The sequence below is a fragment of the Myripristis murdjan genome, chromosome 12, assembly GCF_902150065.1.
Source record: "Myripristis murdjan chromosome 12, fMyrMur1.1, whole genome shotgun sequence".
Taxonomy (NCBI): Eukaryota; Metazoa; Chordata; class Actinopteri; order Holocentriformes; family Holocentridae; genus Myripristis; species Myripristis murdjan.
Window position 1 is genome coordinate 22708927 of NC_043991.1, and position 22382 is coordinate 22731308.

Sequence of the window (22382 nt, forward strand, 5' to 3'; positions counted from 1 at the left end):
GATTTTTAAACTTTTTTTTTTTTTTTGTGCAAAGCATCATGCACAGTTTAAAAGAAAAATCCCCTCAGTTTGATTCTGACGATGGCCAAAAAGTTATAGAAACATAAACATACTAAATCTTGAAGTGCCATTTCATTACTCATGAATGGGTTTTATTCTTAATATTGTAAGGTGTTGAAAAAACAACAACAACAATTTAATTGGGTCCCCAGGTTGTTGTCAACCCTGTTACTGTTAATGAGAATACCCCCCTTCAGAGATAATGGACTGCTCTGAAAGTTGCATCATTTCCAGGAAGTGAAAATCATCTGCCTCCCATGAAGTTTATTTTGAAAAGAGTCATCTTCTTTTAATGAACTCTCTGTGAGTTACATAATGTCTGACAGAGGGGGACAAACTCATTGTGTCAGCCCTGTTACCTCAAAAGAATAGGTATTTGTTAGAAAATTTAAATGTACATACCGTATATAACAGCATTATAGCTTTCATGAATGCACAATATGTGGTATCATCAACTTTACCACATGGCCAGTAATGGCTGTTGGTAGCATTTTTTCATCAAACCTGTTACCGCCAACCTGTTACTGTTCAAGCATACAGGGCTGATGAAAAATGCTATTTACATACTATGCATATTTTTGCAGGTTCCATCCCAAAATATCACTGTCTTCGTTTTATTTTACTGATAGTTAGGCTACGATGTGTTGAGGATACTGACCTGTATAGATCTATATTAATATACAGTCAGTGCATTGGGCTTTAGAAGTGTGCCTTACAAATTAAATTATTATTTTATTTATTTTAATAAGTTACTATATGAATTAGCTTAAGTTACTGTTAACAATAAGGTGATACATGTATATGTGTTTCATATGATTTTGTTCGGATGCCTCTCTCTGTAGCCCAGAAACAGTGCTGATACAGAACGTGTAGAGTCACTGATCCCAAGAGACAAGAAGCACATTTGGAAAAAGAGAGGGCAAAATGGAGAAAGGACAGAGACACGGGGAAAAAACTGTCTATTAGTGAACTAAATGACAGAGGAAGGAGAGCCAAGTGGCAGTGTTGGAGAGCAGCACGAGTGAAATGCAAAAGAGCCAAAACAGCACCTCTAAGCACCTGCCACCTCAAAGTCCATGGCCAGATGTAGAGCTAGATCCAGGGCCAGCGTCAGGGCCCTCAAGGTTAGCGTTAGAGGAGAGAGAAGTGTATAGTTTCTGTTCAATGTTGTTTCAATTTTGTAAGTTTAGATTCAATAGTTTGTGTTTGTGTGTGCATGTGTGCATGTGTGTGTGTGTGTGTGTGTGTGTGTGTGTGTGCATGTGTGTGTGTGTGTGTGTGTGTGTGTGTGTTCGTTCATATATGTGTGAAAGTGGACATTTGAGTGTGTTACATGCATCTTCTTATGTACTCATGATAAATTGATTGTCAGTACTCTATATATTTGATCAATCAGTGCTACACTGTGTTACAGGCGACATGAGAGTTTAAGGTGAAAGAGGGGAAAAAAAGAGCTTCTATCATGAACTAGAGAAACTGAGGTGAAGCCTGGAAAAAGAAAAACAAAAGACAAATAAGTACAAAAAAGGTACATCCATCTAAAGAATGAAATGGCATCCCTATCTTCAAAGGTCTAGCATCACCTGAGCACCCCAGCTGTGCAGTCAGAAGCACGGAAACCCTCAAATTTCATACTGCACTGTTGAGAGACTTAAAAAAGCAAAAATAAAGTTCCACATGATGGATGAGAGAGGCAGTTTGTCACCCAGTTGGTATCTGGGCAGATAGTAAAGAAGTGCTGCATGCTGAAATATGGACAGAAGAAGAAGGTGGAACCCTTTAGATAGAAATGCACTTTCTTTTAGAAAAGCAACACATCCCAACACTGCAGTGTCTTTTGCTGACTCCATCCCTTTTGGGTTGTACATTCAACAATTCAAGACAGAGATGTGCAAAAATCCATGAGAACCTCGGCTTTGTGGTTGACAGATCGAAGCAACTAAGTTTTAACCCCAGCCTTGAGAGGCTAACAGAGGAAGACTTTTGCAGCACCAAAAGTAAGGAGTGCATGTGCTGTGTGAAGGGCGTCCCACATACAAACTGAAAAACTTCCTACTGGATAATGTTGCCTAAATGCATGACATACACACAGAGGGTAATGGAAGAGAAAGAGAAGATGATGCCAAAAGAAAATGAGGCTGTGGCATTCATTTGCCATCAAAGTGTCAAAAAACAACCACAACAATTACAAAAAAAAAAAAAAAAAAAAAAAAAAGCTCTTTAGAGGAGCTCATTGTGTTTAATAAGATTGTTCACAATTAACATCAAGCAGCAGTTCTCATTGTCCAGAGAACTAAAGAGAAGCCTGTCCTTGCACAAATACGTTATCCATGTGGACATCTTGGAAAACTACTTGTGCAAGTACAGCGCTGTGGTCCAAGCTGTGTATTTCAGTGCCTTGCACCAACCAAGCAAAAAGGTCCCTACGTAATCTGCCAACATCTTGAGCCAGTGCTGGACTATGTACAGGTCCATCATCCTGTGTCTGTGGTCCACTTCTTCAGTGATGGCTGACTCAATATAGCCAAAAGGGTTATTTCTCTGTGCTGAATTGAGCAAGAGAGGCTTTGAGGGTGACACATGGAATTTCTTTGAATCGCGACAAGGCAAGAGAGCTCATGATGGTGTTGGGGGAGTTTTAAAAAGATGGCAGATCAGCTTGTGAGTCAACAGCGTGACATCCTTGGTGGGACATTCTCCCGAGTGCTACTCACAATTGGCACCACAGTGAAGCTCTTTTATGTGGACACTGAGAAAATTGTAGATGCATACCATAACATGCCTGCAAACATCCCACTGGTCCCACAGACAATGTAAATACACCAGGTGGTCACCAACAGAAAAGGCCACTTGATCTCCAGGGATGTCAAGCTGTTTGTGTGCAACACTGTCTTCAGTGTTGCACACAAACAGCTGTCCTGCACATGTTTCAACACTCACCACTTCATCTTCCCTGCACTATGAGAGGGCCCTAAAATGATCCAGGCTGAAGAGCCTCAAGCAACCCCAAGTAACCCAGCCAGACCTCAGTCAATCCACCCTGAGGAGCATCTGACAGAGGAACTTCAGGGACCCCAGGAGATTGACTGGAATAATGATGAGATTATACTCAGAAATCATTGTGGCAACAGATGAAGGATAAACCCAAGTGAAATACATGCATGGTGCACGTAAAGTACACAGACTGATTCCTGCTCCTGTTACCGTGACATCATGGTGCTTAGAATTAAGGAAAAAAATCTGGTCAAAACTTTTTGGGTGGGTAGACAGTAATGTTACATGAAGTGATCATTAGGATTAAGGTTTGCACTTTACACATTTGAGCAAACTAGAAATTTTGAGTTACATAGGTATGAGTTCTAAAGAGCTAAAAAAAAAAAATCTCATATGCATGTCAGATTTTTTTCCAGTTCTAGAAGCTGTGATTGGCTGGGCAAACTTTTGTCACTTTGTTGAATCGGTGTTCTTCTACCAGGTACATCCGTTTCCGAGATTGTTGACGGGGAGGTTGCTCCGCTGTTGCTCGTCGCCAAGGTTCACCGGTGTTGTTAACAGGGGTACCACTGATTGCATTTGGGGGCACACAGCAGATACAATAGGCCTTTGTTTGTTCTGTTAAGGCCAAACATGCTCAATAGAGCATTTAATTGTGATGTGATTTCCATGAATGAATAAAACAGCTGGTTTACATTTATAGTATCAGTATCATTATCATTTTTCATCATCTTTATGCAAAAACCTAGTCATGTTGAATTAAAGGTTTATGAATGTCCCATTATAACTCCATTACACCCATAACTGTAGCTTTAACAAGCAGTATAACCAATGTGGTACCTGTTGTCAACCCTGTTGCTGAGGTTTCAGCCCTGTTGCTTGCATTATATTATAATCTAATTTAAAAAAAATGAAATCAGTTCATTTCAAATGTGAAGTTAAAGAGACCAGTAATCCACACAGAGAAATTAGGGTATTATTATTTTGTTTGCATAGCTTTTTCTTAATTTTCTTTTCTACATTTTCTTATGAGCATATTCATCCACTGAAAGAGTAAACTCCTCAATATTCTTATTTAACAAACACACTTGGATTTCATCTTTCGTTGTGTTTCAGATTTGTTTCTAAATGTGGTTTTAAAACCTTTTCAAACAGTAGCTGATATGTAGCCAAAAATCTGCAAGTTGATTATGTGTGAGGAAATAAATAAATAAATAAATAAATAAGACAGCCTGAGATGCCACGGCACAATTTTGTGAGAGGGAAAGATGTACTTCATCCAGAAAAGGGCTTTTTAAGCAGTACTTTGAAAATCAAACAATAAGAATGGGAAATGGCATATTTTTGTATAATGGCCCACCAAAGACTGAAATTGTGTGACTACACTTCTGGTAAGGCCATCTGAGGATACAGTAAATTGTTACTGGGTGTTCTGAAGCATTGGCCTCCCTACAAGTATCACTCTTTAAAAATAGACTGTTGACTTTCTGCTGGGCAGAAACCATTAAACAAATGACTTCTAGCCCCAAGCTGACTTTGAAAAACATGCTAGGTTACAGTGTATACGATTAGTACCAAGAACACAGTCACTTTGTTACATCTTTTGTCTCGTTCCTCCTCTAACTGTACTTTTTTTTCTGGGTTACCCTATGTATATGGATGATTAAGCTGTGAGTCACCTCATGCATGTATGTGTGTGTGTGTGTGTGTGTGAGAGAGAGAGAGAAAGAGAGAGAGAGAGAGAGAGAGAGAGAGAGAGAGAGAGAGAGAAAAAACATACAAACAAGAACACATATTAAAGAACAAATTCATGCATGTAATAAATGCCCGCTGCCTTTATAGTACTTAGTATACATCATTTGTGTGCAATCTTGTATGCTTCTTTTCCGTGAGCACTCAAAAAAAGAACAACTTTTAGGGAAAAGTAGTTAATTAATGAAGAGTTTGAAGCTCAATTTCATTACAAGTTTACATTTAATCATGGAATATATTCATCTTCAGTACTGAAAATATCCATGTAAATGCCCCTTTAATCCCAGTTTTTCCTGTCATCTTTGTTCTGTTTGAAAAATGGTTGAAAATAGTATTCATAACCTCAATGTATTCATAAATGGGTATAATTTCTTTACAGCGGATAAAGCTGCTAAACGAGGTGGTGTGCTTTTCTAGTTTTAAACATCATCTCAGTATATTGACCCAACTTTACTCATAATGTCACTGTCTGTGGTTCTGGAAAGGTGAATGAATTAATGTTATGATAAAAAAAAATTCTGCAATGTCTGTATTAGAAATACCTAAACTATCAAACAGAGATTAAGCAAACCACATTTCACAATCTTGGAATAATCACATGGAGCATGCTAGACCTCGTTTATGAAAAATATTGTGCAGTGCTTCATTTATCATTGGAAGTGATATTTTACACAACAGCACAATTTACTTTTATGCATGAAGTTATAAATATTTAATCGAGTTGTTAGTAATCTTTAAAATCACACATTGAGATCTGCGGCGGACATCCCAAGCTTTCAGGAGAGGTCCAGTTTGTTGACTGAATATACTGCACATTTACTGCAGAAATTTTATCAAGTGTTAAAAACGCACCTTAAGATAATTCACTGCATTTGGATTTTGTCTAAATTACCGGTAAGTGCAATGGTGAAGACAACGACTTCATCTGTGCCTATGGATATAGTCTCTGGTAGTGTGCTTACTGATTTTTAGATGTTAAGACAATGTATTTCCTTAATATCTAGCTGACATTATAGGCCTTTACAAGCCATCATAGCCAACATCTTGTCTTACTTGATGCTTTCATTAAATATGAAAGAACAGCGGCAGATTTTTTTGTCTGTCTGTCTTAAACCTGAAAGTCCGCTCTCATCACGCTCTTGATATACCCAAGGCCAGCTGATAAATGTTTCAATTGTATTGATGTTGCTCCTGCATAGTTTTCTCATCAACCTGATGTGCAGTTCTTGATGTCTTCCCTGCGTAATCCTGATGTCGTCTGTAGTTAAACTCTAGTGGAATGGCTTCATCAATGCCTGCCCATGTAGTCAAGATGCTTTTTCCAACATTTAGCCTACGTCAGACTGATGCATGTGTGCTATCTGGCTCCATCCTTAAACATTTGCCGTCCTGTGTTTGAAGATTAAGGGAATCATAACATGTTTATGAGTGGTGTAGAGCTTGTGTAGTGTCCTCAGGCATTGTCACCAGTAGGGGGCTCCACTATCTTAATTATGAAAAAAGGCAGTAATCAATAAGTCAGTATATGGTGTACGAGTTTCTACCAGTTTCAGCAACATTCTCCTACCATGTTAGATAAAAGTGGAGACTTGTTTTCACCACATGGATAATGGACGGGCAGATCAGGTGAAAAGATGTAACATCTGAAAGTGTTTTTCATTTAGTACTAAATGTTTTACTTTCTTTAATAAGTCTATTTGATTTTGGGCATTAAAAAAAAAGGAAAGAACAAGTAATCAGGGTATTCGCAAAAATGTTTTTTATTTGATGTCTGCTGTGCATTTAAACACTGAACATTACATTTTAAACTTTGAACATTATCCTCAGTCTCACTGATGTCCAGTATGTATGTGCCAGTGTTATATTTCATCTTTCTTATTGTTGTCAGTGTTAAATCATACGATTTATTAATTGAATTGTTTCAAATGAAATATGACTTACTGTGTCCATACCTTTATAAGGACTGATGTCATGAATGAGCTGTTTGCTCAATCGTGCTGTGATGTAGACAGCTACCAGTCAAAACCGGTTGATGTTTTTTAATGCTTGTAAATTGAAAATGCCTGTGAAATAAAGGCTTTTTAATCTAACATCCTGCTTAGTGTAAATGTCTCAAAGACCAATGAAGTCCAGTTTTTGGTCCTATACATTTTTCGTTATTCATGATCACCTTATGATTTTTGCTTGAGGTTACTATCGCTTCACCTCAGAGCACTTGATGCATCCTTTTATATCCATCATCAACATTGTCCTTGAATCTTGTCCACGGGTTGTGGAGTCTCACATGGTATGGCAGGCCAGACAAGTTCTTCCCTGACTGGTACCAGTTATATGCACTGGGGAAGGCTGTGCCTTGTCTCGTCATGAAGTCAGCATTGGAGTGACAGTTGTCTGTGCGGTGCTCAGTGTCAAAGTCATACTGACTTAGTTCTTTCAGTTCGCAAGCAAACTGAACTTTTAGGTGCTAAAATCAGGAACAACCACGTGAGACTGTCGTGATCGGTATGCAGAAGGGACTTCCTGCACAGCAAGTCATGGCAGCTGGTAGGCCTATCTGCTGATGGCCACTGAAAATCAGGTGTAGATAAGATGGTTGTTCCCCCATTAAGGCATCAGTAAACGCTTGTATCTGTTTGCATACTAAAACAAGTGGAGAGGACCACTTAGAGGTTGATAGTGTGATAACACCCACTGGAAGCACAGCTTGATCCTTGAAGTCCAAGAGGCATCCGTCTCACTGTTGATGCACAGTAAAAGTCAATCTAATGTCAGTCTTACAACAGCATATGTGTAATCCGGATTAGTATCATTTTCTCTACCTACTTTTTCCCTGTACCTTTTGAAAGTGACTTTCAGTCCTTTCATAGCATGTATGCCACCCCCAATTCTGGCATTTAGAAGGCAGGCTTTACCTAAACTGCCCCAATCATTTCCAGAGAACTTCCATTACAGCCCTTAGAGATTACAGTATCTTTGTTTCCTGTGTGCATGACAGCATGGGTGGCACTTCCATTTATGGCCACAGGAATCTACAGGCTTTCAGTCTTGCCCTCATCGGAGCTAATCTGTAGCCGTTGAGACTTGGATCCTTTTCTGTAGTCTCTGAGACCTCCTACCTTCCTGGTAACATTTTTACAATGAGGAACACAAAGTTTTGAGTAGTTAATGGGGAACAAATGAGGAATTAATGAGGAACTAACTGCTAGTTAGCTATCAGTTAATGGTCCCCTCTTGAGTGGCTCCTAATCAAGTGTTATAAAGTAGCTAATGAGTATGAATGAGGAACTTACTGCTAGTTAACCATTAGTTAATGGGCTGAGTAATTCCTAATCAAATTTTATGGTTATAGCTAATGAGTAATTGATGATTTTTTTTTTTTTTTTTTAAACTGAGAAACAACTGTAGTTAATGATAGTTAATGAACTAATATGTAATAAGTGGTTCATGGATATATCTGAATCCATATAATGTAATATAATACTTTCACAGTTATTGATTTCCTCTGAATAATGTGCTAAAAGGCACTTAACGAATGACAATGTGTTAATACGGAATCATTACTTTATGATTACCTGTATGTTAGTCAAATTTTGTGGCCCCTCATGTGTGAAGTACTTAATTATTAATAAAAAATAATAATAATAATAATCTCTATTTAATGTTTGATCTTTTCATTAGATATGGACAAAGTTTTTTTTTTTTTTTTTTGTTTTTTTTTTACTAGAAATCCATCATTACTTCATGATTAGATTAATCCAATATATATCACAAATGATGCATATACAATTTGCTGCTTGCTTATTCCTGTCTGTTACACACTGTATACACCACAGCTGGGCGTGACAGCCTCCTCATGTGAATGTTGTTATAATTAATAGTTATTGTTAATTGTGTGTACTTTAGAAATGTATATCCTCATGTGTTCATTGTATGTGAAGGAGGTTAATCTTTTTCTTGTTTTGTGAGCTCATTAAACCAAATTCATATTAACTATGTTGAAGGCCAAGTATTAAATCCATTGAAACCATCACAACTGTATAACTAAAAGATAAAAGAGTCAAGAGCAGGAAGAACAAAAAAAGTGACTCAATCATGCATTTGGTGCATAACAGTAATAAATAAAGAATAAAATATATTATTTATCAACATTAATAAATAAAGAAATAAAAATCAGAAACCACATGTTAAAAAACTTTTATTTTTTATTGGGAAAAAAACATACAAGGTCTGGGTACTGAAACCCTACAGAATAATGCCTGGAAGGAATAATTCTTTGTTGCAGTTTCACATGCGGCCTAGTTGCTACCCTCTTGGCCATGCCCGCACCATTGTTTGCCTTCCAGGCTCTTACCTCTGCTTTGTAGCAGATACAGCGGAGATAAGGATTCGTGGCCAACAGAAAGACCCAGCAGCCTCTTTTCTTTAACTGCCCTCACAAGGAGAGGCAGAGAGAGAGAGACCTAAAATAATACATGAAAGGCCAGCAACTCGCTTTATCTGCTGATATCTTTTTCTCAATGGGAAACTGTGGGTTTCAATGTGGTGAAGAGGCTAGCTGAGGAAAATAGGCCACATTAAAAGGTCAAAAATATAACTCCTAACAAAACCAGCTCCGTGCAATCAAACCTGAGCAGTCCTCCAGCTAGATGTCCAACCAAAGACATCACTTCGATGACACCAGTTATTTCTTGACCCTGCACATACACTCGAAGGAATCGGAACAAAGTTTCTATCCCCATTAGTTCCATGGTTGTAGATGGATAATGGTGGAAATCCCAGATTCAACATAAAAATCTATTCACTTGTCTGCAGGCCCTTACTCTTTTGAGATATTCCACTGAGAGACAGAGAAATGGGCTAAAAAGGGTGGGAACATATATTTAAAAAAAGAATGGTTCTTTAGGGTTTATTATCTCAGAACATTTTACTGAGGGACAAAGAGCCCTTTAAGAAAAGCTGCACATGCCACAACGTTGTTTATAGGACCGTTATGGTGCTGGACAGAACCACATTACATACATACATACAATTGGAAAGAGACATTTAAGAGAACATGAAATGCCGTAAGAACCATATTCCATTCATCTACCAGTTTCTTATCTATTATTGTGGTTATATGTATACATCGATGCTGCTGCTCTGCACCTGTCTCTCTATCTGTCTGGCTTTCTGTCTGTCTGTTTGTCTGTTGCATTGTGTTCCAGCTCCATATCTATCTATCTATATATATGTATCTATATATATATATATTTATCTAGAGAGAGACATAGAGAGAGCGAGATGGGAGGTGACGATAGAAGCAGTATGGGGAAAGGGACAGTTTTTTTTTTTTTTTTTTTTTTTTCCCATTTTCACTCTCCAAGGGGATTCCACATTAAGCAGGGGTCTTAAAGCTGAGGTATTGATGGATCTGGCTCAGTTCTCTGGAAGGGGATGACAAAAAACATACTGAAAACATACTTAAAACAGTAAACCTGTGAACAAAGAGAGCTTGTAACAACCAAAAACAACACACAGCAACAACACTTAAAGCAACTTAGCTCTTTTATAAATTTCCCTCTCTTCTTCATCTCTTCCACTTGATTTTCCAGTCCATCTTGGGTAAGGAGCTCTCTACAATTGGCAGAAAAGAACACCAAAGTCTCCCTTCTCCCCATTGTGGCCCAAGTTCTTCACAAGCATCCTTGTCCACAGCATGCAATTCAGATATAGCTGCTGTGTTGGTGATGTTTTCTCGGTGTGTATGCAGCTGTTTGTGGACTTCCACTCCTTTATTCTAACCTTCACATGCTGATAGCGGTCCATGGCCTCATCAGCGGTTAAGACTGAAGCAACAAAAAAAATATAAATACGTATATAAGCATGTTGTTTAATAATGCAGAATCTGTTGTTGAATCTTGTGAGGAACAAGATTCAGGGGCTTTTTTAGTATCGTAAGCATTCTGGTTTCTGTTTGTAGTCCAAGTAGTACAGACCAATCACATTTGAGTGAGGATGGGATTAAAATTGTAGGACAGAATTTCTGTGGTAATTGTCTGGACCTAAAACACCTACAGAACATATCAGTGTTTTTGTATGGCGAAACATTTGACTCGTGTAATAAAAAGGAACAAATTGCTTCAATTTGGATTATGAAATTACGGAATGTCACTCCTCTTCACCTGTGTAAACTTGTCTGTGTAAAGCACAGGCTAACATAATATACATACAAATGCAGTTTCTGTCATGGGACTCCCAAGACAAGTAAAGTAAGTTCCCTCCACTCAAAAATGTTTTTTTCCTTATTTTTATGCTCCTTAAACAATAACCATTCGGTCTTGATATCAGGCAAGTGAAGCAATCCTCACTGAATAATAGCTGTCAGTGTTATTTAGGTTACACTCTGGAAGGAGCTTTCTGAGAACACTGGAAAATTACATATTACCAACTTCCAGTGACCTCTACAGGCAAATTGGCTCATAATCAATATTTGCATGGTATTTACAATTCCTCCACAATCGCTCAGGGTCTTAATCTGATCTGTCATTTGGGTGGACTGGTCAGTACTCACATACTGAGGGCTCTGCACTCTGCATTCCTGACATCTTCTCCAGTCCAGCAAATAGCAGTACCTTCTTTCACAGTAGCTCTGTAATTGTTCTTATGAGCCTCTGTTTCTGAGCGTCTGTCAGGTAACATATATCTGAGTTTAGGACTTCATAGGCTACTTTCTGATTCTCAGGGATGTGTGTTTCTGGTTGTTCTTGCAGATGAACATCCACATCTGGATATGGGCATCTGGAAAAGTGATGAGACATTGCACCTCTTCTGCAAATTGTGCTGCTGACCCTCTTCCTTGTCAAAGTTTCTGCAGAACTCCATCCATATTTTCTCAATGGCACAGCAAGATGGGCAGCAAGAAAGCATCCCAGAGGTAGCTTAGCAAAGGGGACCTCCTGAAGAGGGCCCTGACTGTGAAGGCTGGAGATGCTTGACCTCACTCATTAGGGTAGGGTAGCAAGCAGTGGGTTCCAGATGTGCTTGTATTGTATTCCTTTGCCTTGTGTCAAGCTCAGGGTTCATAGTGATAGGGCCAGAGTTGCAGGCCCTTAGGTAGCGGTGAAGTCTCATCTCCAGCTCTGCTTTGAGTTATGTGATAGGACAGCTAGGGACAAGCATCATTTGTAGTGGGTTGACATGTAGCTGGTTTTGGTCATACAGCCATTCCTGTAACTATTTTGGACGCCGATCAGGCTCTTAAAACACTTGCTTCTGCACTGTGTTCTTCTGTCATTTTTGTTCTTTATTTCATTTATCTTCTCTTATTATTTTTATCTTGATGAAATCCACTGGTTTCATTGTATTCAGTTTTAGGATGACTTGGAACAAAGCGTTTTGCTCTGTATTGGAACTGTGTGTATTGTAGTTCTTACTTCTTACTGTGTATGACATCAGTCTCAGTCTTATTTCTTTTTTTTTTTTCTTTTTTTTCTTTTTTTTGCTGGGTTTGATGAACAAATAAAGCAGAATTAAGTCAAAATCTAGATATTTTTACTGCTTTTTACTGCCAAATCATGAGTTTACTCTTGGTGGTTTTGGCCAATATAATGCATATGTGGAGGGGTCTCTGAAGTAGCCTGTCCATGTGTACAGGAGATTCACAAAAATAGTTACATTCAAAAAAGAAAAATTATGAATTCACCAATAACATAAAGATGGTGGATATTTTTTGAATGGTACAAATAGGCAAAAAAAAAAAAAAAAAAAAGTGCAGTTCCTCAACTAATGAATGGTACAATAACATTTTGTAGACAGATGTAATCTGTTAAATCTATTTAGCTATCTACCTGTCTAGCTCTGGGCTCTGTTTCACTTTCACAGTCCCCGTTTTTCAGAGGCACTTTATTTATTAGAGGATTTGGTTATCAAGGGAAATTATGATCAAACAAGTAATAGCAATTAAGCAATACTGAGCTTTAATGAGATTGTATTTGGCTCACAGTTTGAGCTAGCTGAACCACTTGTGGATTTCACCCTCATGTCAGACAAGCTGATTTGACACAGGTTTAGAAAAAATGCTGTGAAATTTACACCAATTTTATAGAGTAAGCCAGTATCATTTGAGAGCAGATGCATCCAGATTACAGCTGAATCAATAATGAACAAGATTCAGCCACATCCTATTTGAGGTTGTTTGGATCACCATTAGTTGGCATTGAGGGGCCGGCTATTCCTCCTGGTGTCCACATAAAAATGTTGGTACAATCACAGATCAAACGCAGCACATTAACCCTCCAGCCCTCAAATGGCAATAATAATTGAAACATGAAGTGATTGGAATATACACAAGAATGCACACATACACAAATTTGTAAAAAAGAAGGCAAGGATTCCTCATTTAGCCAGATAAAAATGCAACATAATGAAATGAAACAGTGGTCACCTAAACAGCATTTAAAGAAAGCAGCTATTGATGCTGAAATTGCAGTTCAAGAGGCTTTTTAAATTTTTTTCTTTGCTTAGCATCTGTGTTATGGAAAATGTTAGCTGATGCCAGTGTATTATGGTTCTGTTCTGTAGCTCACTGTAAAACCAGCAGACCTGAGAATACCAACACCCACCAGCAACTGGATACTAGACTTCCTCACAGATAGATCACAGGTGGTGAGGATGGGGAACAAGGTCTCTGCAGCACTAACAGTGAGTACTGGAACCCCGCAGGGCTGCTGCCTCAGCCCCAAACTCTGCACTTTACACACATGACTGCACTTCCACCCAGGATAATAACATCATCATTAAATATGTAGATGACACAACCATCCTCGGCCTCATCAGAGGGAGGGATGAGTCGTCATACAGGGAACTGGTTCATAAAATCACTGTCTACAGGGAGGACAATGACCTCATACTCAATATCGACAAAACGAAAGAACTCATTATAGATTTTTTAGGAGATGAGCCAAACCTCTTCAGCCACTCACCATCAAAGGGACCACGGTGGAATGGACTGACAGCTACAAGTTTCTGGGCCTGAACATCTCAGAGAGCCTCAGCTGGGCCAAACACACTACGATAACAGTGAAAAAAGCAAAGCAGAGGCTGCACTTCATTAGGGTGCTAAAAAAGGCCGGACATGGACGCCAGCCTCTCACCCAAGCCTACAGAGGACTTGTTGAGAGCATCCTCACCTGTGCCATCACAACGTGGTGTGGCGACACCACCCTGGCTGAGCGGAAATCCCTCCAGCGGGTCATCAGAGCTGCAGAGAGAGTTGTTGGCTCTGGCTTCCCATCTATGGAGACCATATACATGCAGCGGTGCCGGCGGAAAGCGCAGAGCATTCTGAGAGGCACATGCTCTGTTTCGGTGGGGGAAGTCAGGCTACGACCTGAGACACAGCAGGCCAGTGAGCATCAGGGCCTGCACAGTGTGCTTCCATAATAGCTTCTTCCCAGCCACCATCAGACATGTGGCATAGGACATTGGGGAGGGGAGAAACTATGTCATGCCATAACTCATTATTTATTGTTGTGTTTATTATTTATTTATGTTATTATTTGCACTGATAATGTGCTTTAGTGTGTCTTTTATTTATTTCAGGGTCCTTGTTTTTAACTGCTGTGAAGTTTTGTTTTGTTTTTTTGTTTTTTTTCTTGACTCGGGGTCACGCACAAGAATTCCTATGTACCTGTACTGCGATGTACCTGTGCAAATGGCAATAAACTTTATCCTATTCTATTCTACATAACAACTTGGTGCATCACATTCATTCTGGCATGTGTTGAACCACTGAGTATAGTATTTGTGAAAACAGATACATTTAACTTGTGGAGAGGAGTGAACAGACACACCAGAGGGAATGTAAGGAAGTGGCAGTTTAGAGGTCATCACGGCACCGTGTTCGCCGGCAGATAGACTAGTGAGATCACTAAGAAGAATTGTTTGGTCCACTTTTGCCGGGATTAAGGGTCCGAAGTAAACAAGCAGGCATTCCCGCTGAGAAAAACACTCGGTAAGCTTTCACGAAAACATCTCATAAGCCTGTGTGCCAGTGAGATAAAGAGGTACAAGCCATTCAGAGACATGCTCCAAACGCAGCATCAGAAGTGCATCAGAAATAGACCAGTCCAGCAGAACAGGAGAGGATTCCGTCACTTAGCCAAGGCCCCCTCTTTGGGAAGCCAGGGGGATATAGAAAATAGGGGGCATGAATAGCTTGGAAACTTCCCTAATCTCCCTCTCAGAATACCAAACCAAGCTTATGAGACACAGGCATAGTCCTCATTCCTAGTGCAGGGGGACAAGTGGGGGGACAGGGGACAGGATGTAGCACTTGCGCTGTCATCTCGCAGATATTGTTTATTGCAGACATCGGACCCACAACATGTGGTTGATTTATAGCATTGAGAAAAGCTCACTGAAAGTAAACACTGAGCAACAGCGGAAAGAAGAATATTAAAATTTTACCTTATTGCAATTTTGATATGGTATTTTGTTACTATGAACTGTTGCAGAGTGAGTGCTGATAATTTCTAATGATATATTTACAAGCTCATTTGATGCATATCAATATCAAACCATCAAGATGCAGAGCTTAAACAGCATAACAGTCATTTTATTGTTGTCTGCTTGTCCTAATAACCACCCACAGCATTTTAATTCAATTACTAATTAGTATATACATATTATATAGTAGGCCCTATCTCAGTGCTATATAATTTCTAACATGTAATTTCAGCAAAAGGCAGGCATCCAGCAGCTTTTTCCACTGACAGTTTAATGTGCTCCAGTTTAACCAGCCAAAGCTGGAGCACATATTAATGACAAACAATCTGTACAATCTCTGAATTGAGTTGGAGCTTATGATGGGTCTCTCAAGAAAAAAAAAAAACATATTCACCTATTAAAAAAAAAATGATTGGTGTCTTATTCACAAGATATAACCTTGAGCATGAAATGTGTTCCTATCTGTTTCAAGGGTGAGTGCCACCGCTATTAGGAGTGTTGACAGTGACATTTGACGCTTGGCTTCTCTGACTGTGTACCTCTTAATGACAATGGTTCAGATCACTCTATATATAACTATAAATGAAAGGCACCATACCTTTTCCCCTGAGCACTTTTTTTTTTTTTTTTTTCAGAGACAGCGATAGTCTCTTTTATTTCATTGTACAAATAGAACATTTGCGGCTTGAAAAGAGCAATTACAATACTTTTATTCAGACTCCAAACTCCTTTTCATACTTTTTCCATGTAAATATTTTTTTCCAAATTTGAAACCCAAAATGTAATTCAACTGCAAACAGGATTCTTGGCCACAGCTATTTTGTATATTATAAAACAGAGGGCTAGCTGAGTATCACAAATTGACTCCCTTCGTTTTATATACAGCACCTCTTTATCATGTTGTAAACTTATTATGTTTTGATTAATTTCAAATTGCTTGCTTTGCTTCAGTAGAGTGTGAAATGCACTTTCCCTTTTGCAGTTTTTCAATTTCTATCATTGTAAGCAGGGAGAAAGAGCAGGGGTGTATGTGGGGGGTGGGGAAGGAGAACGAACACATGGATGTCTGGTGTAATTAGGAAACTGAAGTATTAGAACAGGCAGTGCTTTCACCAGCTATAATTCATCAAACATGGTCTTAATTAAATTGTTTACACAGATGTCTGCAAGCTGGTTTCTGCAACAGTCATTCCATTATAATAAGATAACATTATCATACACAATGGAAGTTTTGTGTTGCCGTTCACCACACTCCCTTCCTAGATCAGCGGATTCACTTGGAGAATGCCAGTGTTGTGGTTGTTTGGTAGCTCCTGTGAAGAAAGACCCTTGAAATGGTAGCTGCAGAAAGGGGAACCGTGAACTGTGTGCAAGCATCCAATAACTCAATGTCAGCACACAATCACATCTTGATGGATGACTGGTTGCTATTTACAGTCCTTCCTGCTGATTCCATGAATTCATATTACTTTTATGAAGACTTGACTGTTGACGTTTATACTGCTACTTCACGTGGAGCTGATGATCTGTTTAAGCAGTGTCAAATTCCTGATGCATGTACTTTCATGTGGTGATTTGATGTAGGATTTTTCTCAGAGAAAGTATTTAATATTCAGAGATCCTTGAGAGAAGTTTATAATTTAATGATTATTATTATTAATTTATTTCTTGTTCCACATTCGCAGTTGGATGCATAGTTACAGTACTCTGTTCACAACTACTGTATATGCGATGAGCTGATGAACTCTATATACAACATAGTCTAAAGGGCTCCAGGGGGAAGACAGGGCTCGGGGCTGCTTCCCTTTTTAGCCAGTTAACAAAATGCAGGATCTTAACTGTCTGAGTCACACCCTGTCAGAGCCATTGGAGGAATGTAACTGCTGTCTCAATCACTCTCTTTTATTAGTCCTGTCCAGACCACTGGCCTGCCTGCCCCCATTCCCAGTCTTATCTCAGGGATTAAGGGCTTGCTGTCTTTAACCAACCCTCTCCTTGCCTGGTCACACAAATATAAGCAAATACTCTAAAGACCTGCGCAAAAGCACAAAAGGCACACACATGGACACACTCTCGCTCTCACTCAGTCTGACTCACACATATATATATTTACAGGAAAACACACCCATTTGAGTTAAAACATCAATAACTGAAATTAGGGATTTTGGGGGAATCTATTCAGGAATCGTTCTGATGATATATCTAGGACAGCAACAACAATTATAATAGTTGTTTGAGCCAGTTTGTAAGAGCGCTGGACTTCATCAATTTATTTTAATACGTGTGCCCTCGCAAAAAAGAGGATTACCCATGGTTTTATCAAAGTAACACCGTGAACAGAAATTCCTTAAAGCTCAGTTCAGGAGCACTAAAGCTGCACTGATTATACTCTTGAAAGTACAAAGATAATAAAGGCATACACATACACTGAAGGACACGAACAGGTAGGTACTTAGACAATATTAGGACATTATATACCGAAGGACAAAAATAGGTAGGTACTTTAGACAATATAAGGACACTGTATACTGAAGGAGAAGAATAGGATGTACTCTATACAATATTAGGCCATGTATATACTGAAGGGCAATAGTAGGTTAAGCGCTCTAAACTTATTAGCATGTAAAATTCAATTCAACAACTTAACAATTGTTTCTCAGTATTACTTTCCTCAAGGCTTACACAAAATAATGTGAATTACCAATGGCATCAGTGTAGCAATATTCAATAAGGAATGCTAGACTGGACTTGACATATTTTTTTCCCACTTGGGATGTCATGTTTGGCTGAATAACTATAAGCTCAACGTCCCTGCCCACTTAATGAGACAAAAAACAATGAATTAAGAGAAGGAAACAGTCTCTCTTGATTAAGCTGGTCGCCACAAGACATAATTACCAGCAGAGTTGGACTGGGGTTATATTTTTGCCCTGCTCAGTCTGTTTGCTTGTCTGTTTGTTTGTTAAAAAGTTATGACGAAAAACTTTGTGAAAAGGTTAGTCATGGGCAAACAAAGAGCCAGTTATTTTATCATTAGTTGTCGTATCCCATTTTGATGGGGTACGACAGTGGGCGTGGCCTATCACAACAAGGTGCATAACTTGGATGGATGGATACACAGAACACTGCGAGATTTTGTGGAAAGTGTCGGTCAAGGGGTAAAGTGATTAACCTTTTGTGCCAATTGGCCAAAATGGGGTGTGGTGGAGGGGGTGGCCTATCATGAAGAGGTGCATAATTCCAGCAAAGCAAATACTCCCTAAATCAACTCACACATAATTATTTAATAATGAATTTATTAAGCAAATAAATATTACATATAATTAAATAAAGCAGTAAAAGTAAGAACTGACAATAGTGTATGATGCGGAAATGGCATATATGGAGAATTGTATAGCCTTGGCAGAAGAATACAGTTTGAATAAGCTTTTGAAAATGAGCTATGATTAATTTATGTTAGTTTTTGGGTGTCTGGAAAACTTGTTAATCAGTGAAATGACTACTTGCTAGATTTCTGAGATAAAGACTACAAATTAACAAAGTAATAACTGACTGGTTGAGTCATTGCACTGGTTGCAAGTGGCAACAAGGAAGCAGCTGAAAACATGAAGCAAAGTCCAGAGTTTGCATCAACTGCTCAGATACCAATTTTTTTTGGAAAACAAAGCCTGGCACCATCATTCTGAATATTATCTTACTCATTTACATTCAGTCAACACAGTGTTGTTGTTTTTTTCCTCGCTGAATTCAAACAAAATGGCAATATATAAAACACACAGCAGCTTTAACAGTGAAGTTACAGTATATTGAATGTGAGAATTTGAAATTGTTTTTGGCAAATCACTCTGTTATGAAAGCAGGTATGATCATCATACTGTATATGGGTATTCTGAAATTTTAAGGGGAAAAATGAAACTGATCATTACTATTAAATGTAACCCATCCACATTCACTGCTTGTCAAATGAGATTTAACACAAAGAACCATTTTTATCCTTTTTTCCCCATTCAGTCCTCACCATGAAGGAGAATACCTGATGTCTTATATATGGGCTTTTAGCAGAGATATTCCATTTTGCCTCAGTTGCAGGTCTCATTCTTCTCCTCTGTTAGACACAGATTCTTTTTTCTCTGTTAGACATGCACACGCACACGCATGCACGTGCGCGCACACACACACGCACACCAATACAAATGAGTTGTCTGTTGTACTTCTTATGTGAGGTCAAAAGAAAAGAGAAGAGAGATAATGCTCATAGGCTAAGCACACACACACACACACACACACACACACACACACACACAGAGTCTCCAGTGACTCCATACTCTAGATGGAAGGATCAAGGGGGCCTGGCACAGAAGATAGAAGGGGGTAAATGTGATCATGGCGTGGCAGGCTTTAGTGGCCTTAAACTGAAATGATAAATGTGCATACAATAAAAATTGCCAAGATTAAAACTGTGGCACACTGTGAAACAACCTACACATACCCTTTCTCCCATAAATGAAATGAGTCTTGTTGATTAATTTATCATCATTCAATTAAAGAAAATTGTTTAGCAGTCACAAATCCAAAGGGTTTATTATGTTTTCACAGTAAAGGCACATAAGGCCGCTCTGCTTGGTTTTAGCTTGTGACTTTGAAAGAATAAAAATTACATTTTATCAGGCTATGTACATTATAGGGGAATTTCACTAGGAAGCTGAAATGGTTTAAATGCACTTCCTTCAATCCCTATCATCGTATTCTCTCAAAAGAAGAGGCGCTCATTTAAGCGTTTAGGGCCATAAGGGTGTTGATTATGCCCGAGACTTCAGATATTGAGAACAATGATTATCTGTTTTAGAGCTCTTGATCACAAGTGTTGGCTATCTGTCAAAATGATATCTCACACAGTCAAGAGGTAGAACAAAGAATGATTTCTGAATGAAAGTAATGTTCCTGAGTGCACTAATTCCCAGGCTCCCAGCAAACCAAGCTATTTTGGTCACTCTCCCTCATCTGCTCACACATTGGCTGTGCTCTGATCCCTTTGTCCAAGAGTGAGACAGAACATTTTTGGCCTAATGCAACTGGACCCTCACTAATGACAGTAAATAGCCCTGTCGGCTACATGATAGCAGCTGAGAACAATACTTAATGGTGACATCACTCACAGGAGAATCTATTTCAGGTTTCTTCCTTTTATAGCGTGCCGGTAGACATGGTTTATCTGGCTTCATCCCCTGTCCCTCGACTACACATATATAAAAGCTTTAGAGGAGGTCGTGGCTGTGTGTGATTAAGAATCACATCCAGTCTCTCCATACACTTGCTTGTTTCTCAGAAAGCACACAACTGCTGGTTTACATCCGAAACCTTTAACAGTATGGCACCCAAGAAGGTTGAACCAAAGAAACCAGAGCCCAAAAAGCCGGAGCCCAAGAAGGATGCTGCTCCAGCTGCCAAGCCAGCTCCAACCCCAGAGCCCCAGCCTGAGGTACCCAAGGAACCGGAGTTCGACCCCAAAAAGATCACTCTTGAGTACACCAATGACCAGATAGAGGAGTTTAAGGAGGCCTTCACCCTTTTTGACCGCACACCCACTGGGGAAATGAAGATCACATATGCCCAGTGTGGAGATGTGATGCGAGCTCTGGGCCAGAACCCGACCAATGCAGATGTGCTGAAAGTACTTGGCAAGCCACGGCCTGAGGACATGAGCACTAAACTGGTGGACTTTGAGACCTTCTTGCCAATGTTGCAACATATCTCCCGTGCAAAAGACCAAGGCAACTTTGAGGATTTTGTGGAGGGGCTCAGGGTTTTTGACAAGGAGGGCAATGGTACCATCATGGGAGCAGAGCTACGTCATGTGCTGGCCACCCTGGGAGAGAGGATGACAGAAGACGAGGTGGACAGACTGATGGCTGGGCAGGAGGACGCCAACGGATGCATCAACTATGCCTCTTTTGTCAAGCACATTCTCTCTGGGTGAATGGGGCAGTTAACCAAAGGACTGAGAGTATTACTCATTTTCTCCACTTTGTGGATCCTTACTTAAGCTTTGTCCTGTTAGCAAGGTGAGCATCTGACTTAGAGCATTACAAGATTTTGGCAGTCAAAAGCAGCAGATGACAGATAAATGGAGAAAAAAATGTTAATCATAAGATCTATGAATGGTTTCTTTGAATGAATAATGCGCACTGAAACACTGTGAGATATAATGAAATGTCAATGATATATCAGACATCCATAAAGAAACATCCATAAATAAAGGAAATAAAATTTCAAACTGCCTCACTGAATGTTATTTGTCATTGTACAGCACTTGTATGATGTTACACCTTATTTCCATAAAAAAGGTTAAACAGAATTGTACCTTAAAACAATTGTAATATTAATAGCACCACTTTCTGTCCAGTTTTATTCATATATTCATCATACACAAATATTTCAGTTGAAGGAAAAATGATAACGCATTAATGCAGGCCTGTTGATTAAATTGCTTTTATGGCTATTCAACCTAACACATCACCAGGGGAAAGTATTGAGGCAGAAAAAATAAATGGCAACCGGTTCCATCTAAAAACAGTGCAGGCTCAATTTAACAAGGAAAATACTGCTGTATATGCATTGCCCTGAAGATGCAGTGCAGGATGAATGGTTCCAATGGGAGGTGGTGAATGAGTTTACTTGTTTCTGCGGTTGAGGGGCAGCTGCTGTCGATCAAGAAATACAGCCATATTCTGGGAACTCTGGTATCTGCCACACACCCACACACACAGTCCCGCAGTCCCTCTTGTCAACTATCAGGCCCATGCCCTAAAGACTGGCTGTCTCATCTCCATTCCAGAACAATTTGTGCTGGCTTGCCAGAACACAAATTTTATATAAATGCAAACTGCTCCTTCACAGGGGGCATGATCAGGTTCAGTGTACATCGCATAGCAACTCAGTTACTTTTATGGTTTTATTGCTGCATCCCAGTTTTTGCCACATAAGTCCAATGTGCAAAACTCCAAAGGCAAAGAGCCAAGATGGTTTGCAAAATCCTTACCTCAGCTTACAAAATGCTGTTGTGACATTCAAAGTGCACAAGTCTAAATCGC

General features: G+C 39.2%; 1 protein-coding gene across 1 annotated transcript; it reads left to right on the plus strand.

Moving 5' to 3' along the window:
- The first annotated feature begins 20586 nt into the window (after positions 1–20586).
- On the plus strand, positions 20587–21564 carry LOC115368858 (myosin light chain 4). Its single transcript, XM_030065249.1, has one exon. It carries the CDS (start codon positions 20660–20662, stop codon positions 21266–21268), a length of 609 nt encoding a protein of 202 aa, XP_029921109.1. The 5' UTR covers positions 20587–20659; the 3' UTR covers positions 21269–21564.
- Positions 21565–22382: the final 818 nt, after the last annotated feature.

Coding starts and splice junctions, on each gene's coding strand:
- LOC115368858 (XM_030065249.1), top strand. CDS start 20,660: ATGGCACCCAAGAAGGTTGAACCAAAGAAACCAGAGCCCAAAAAGCCG.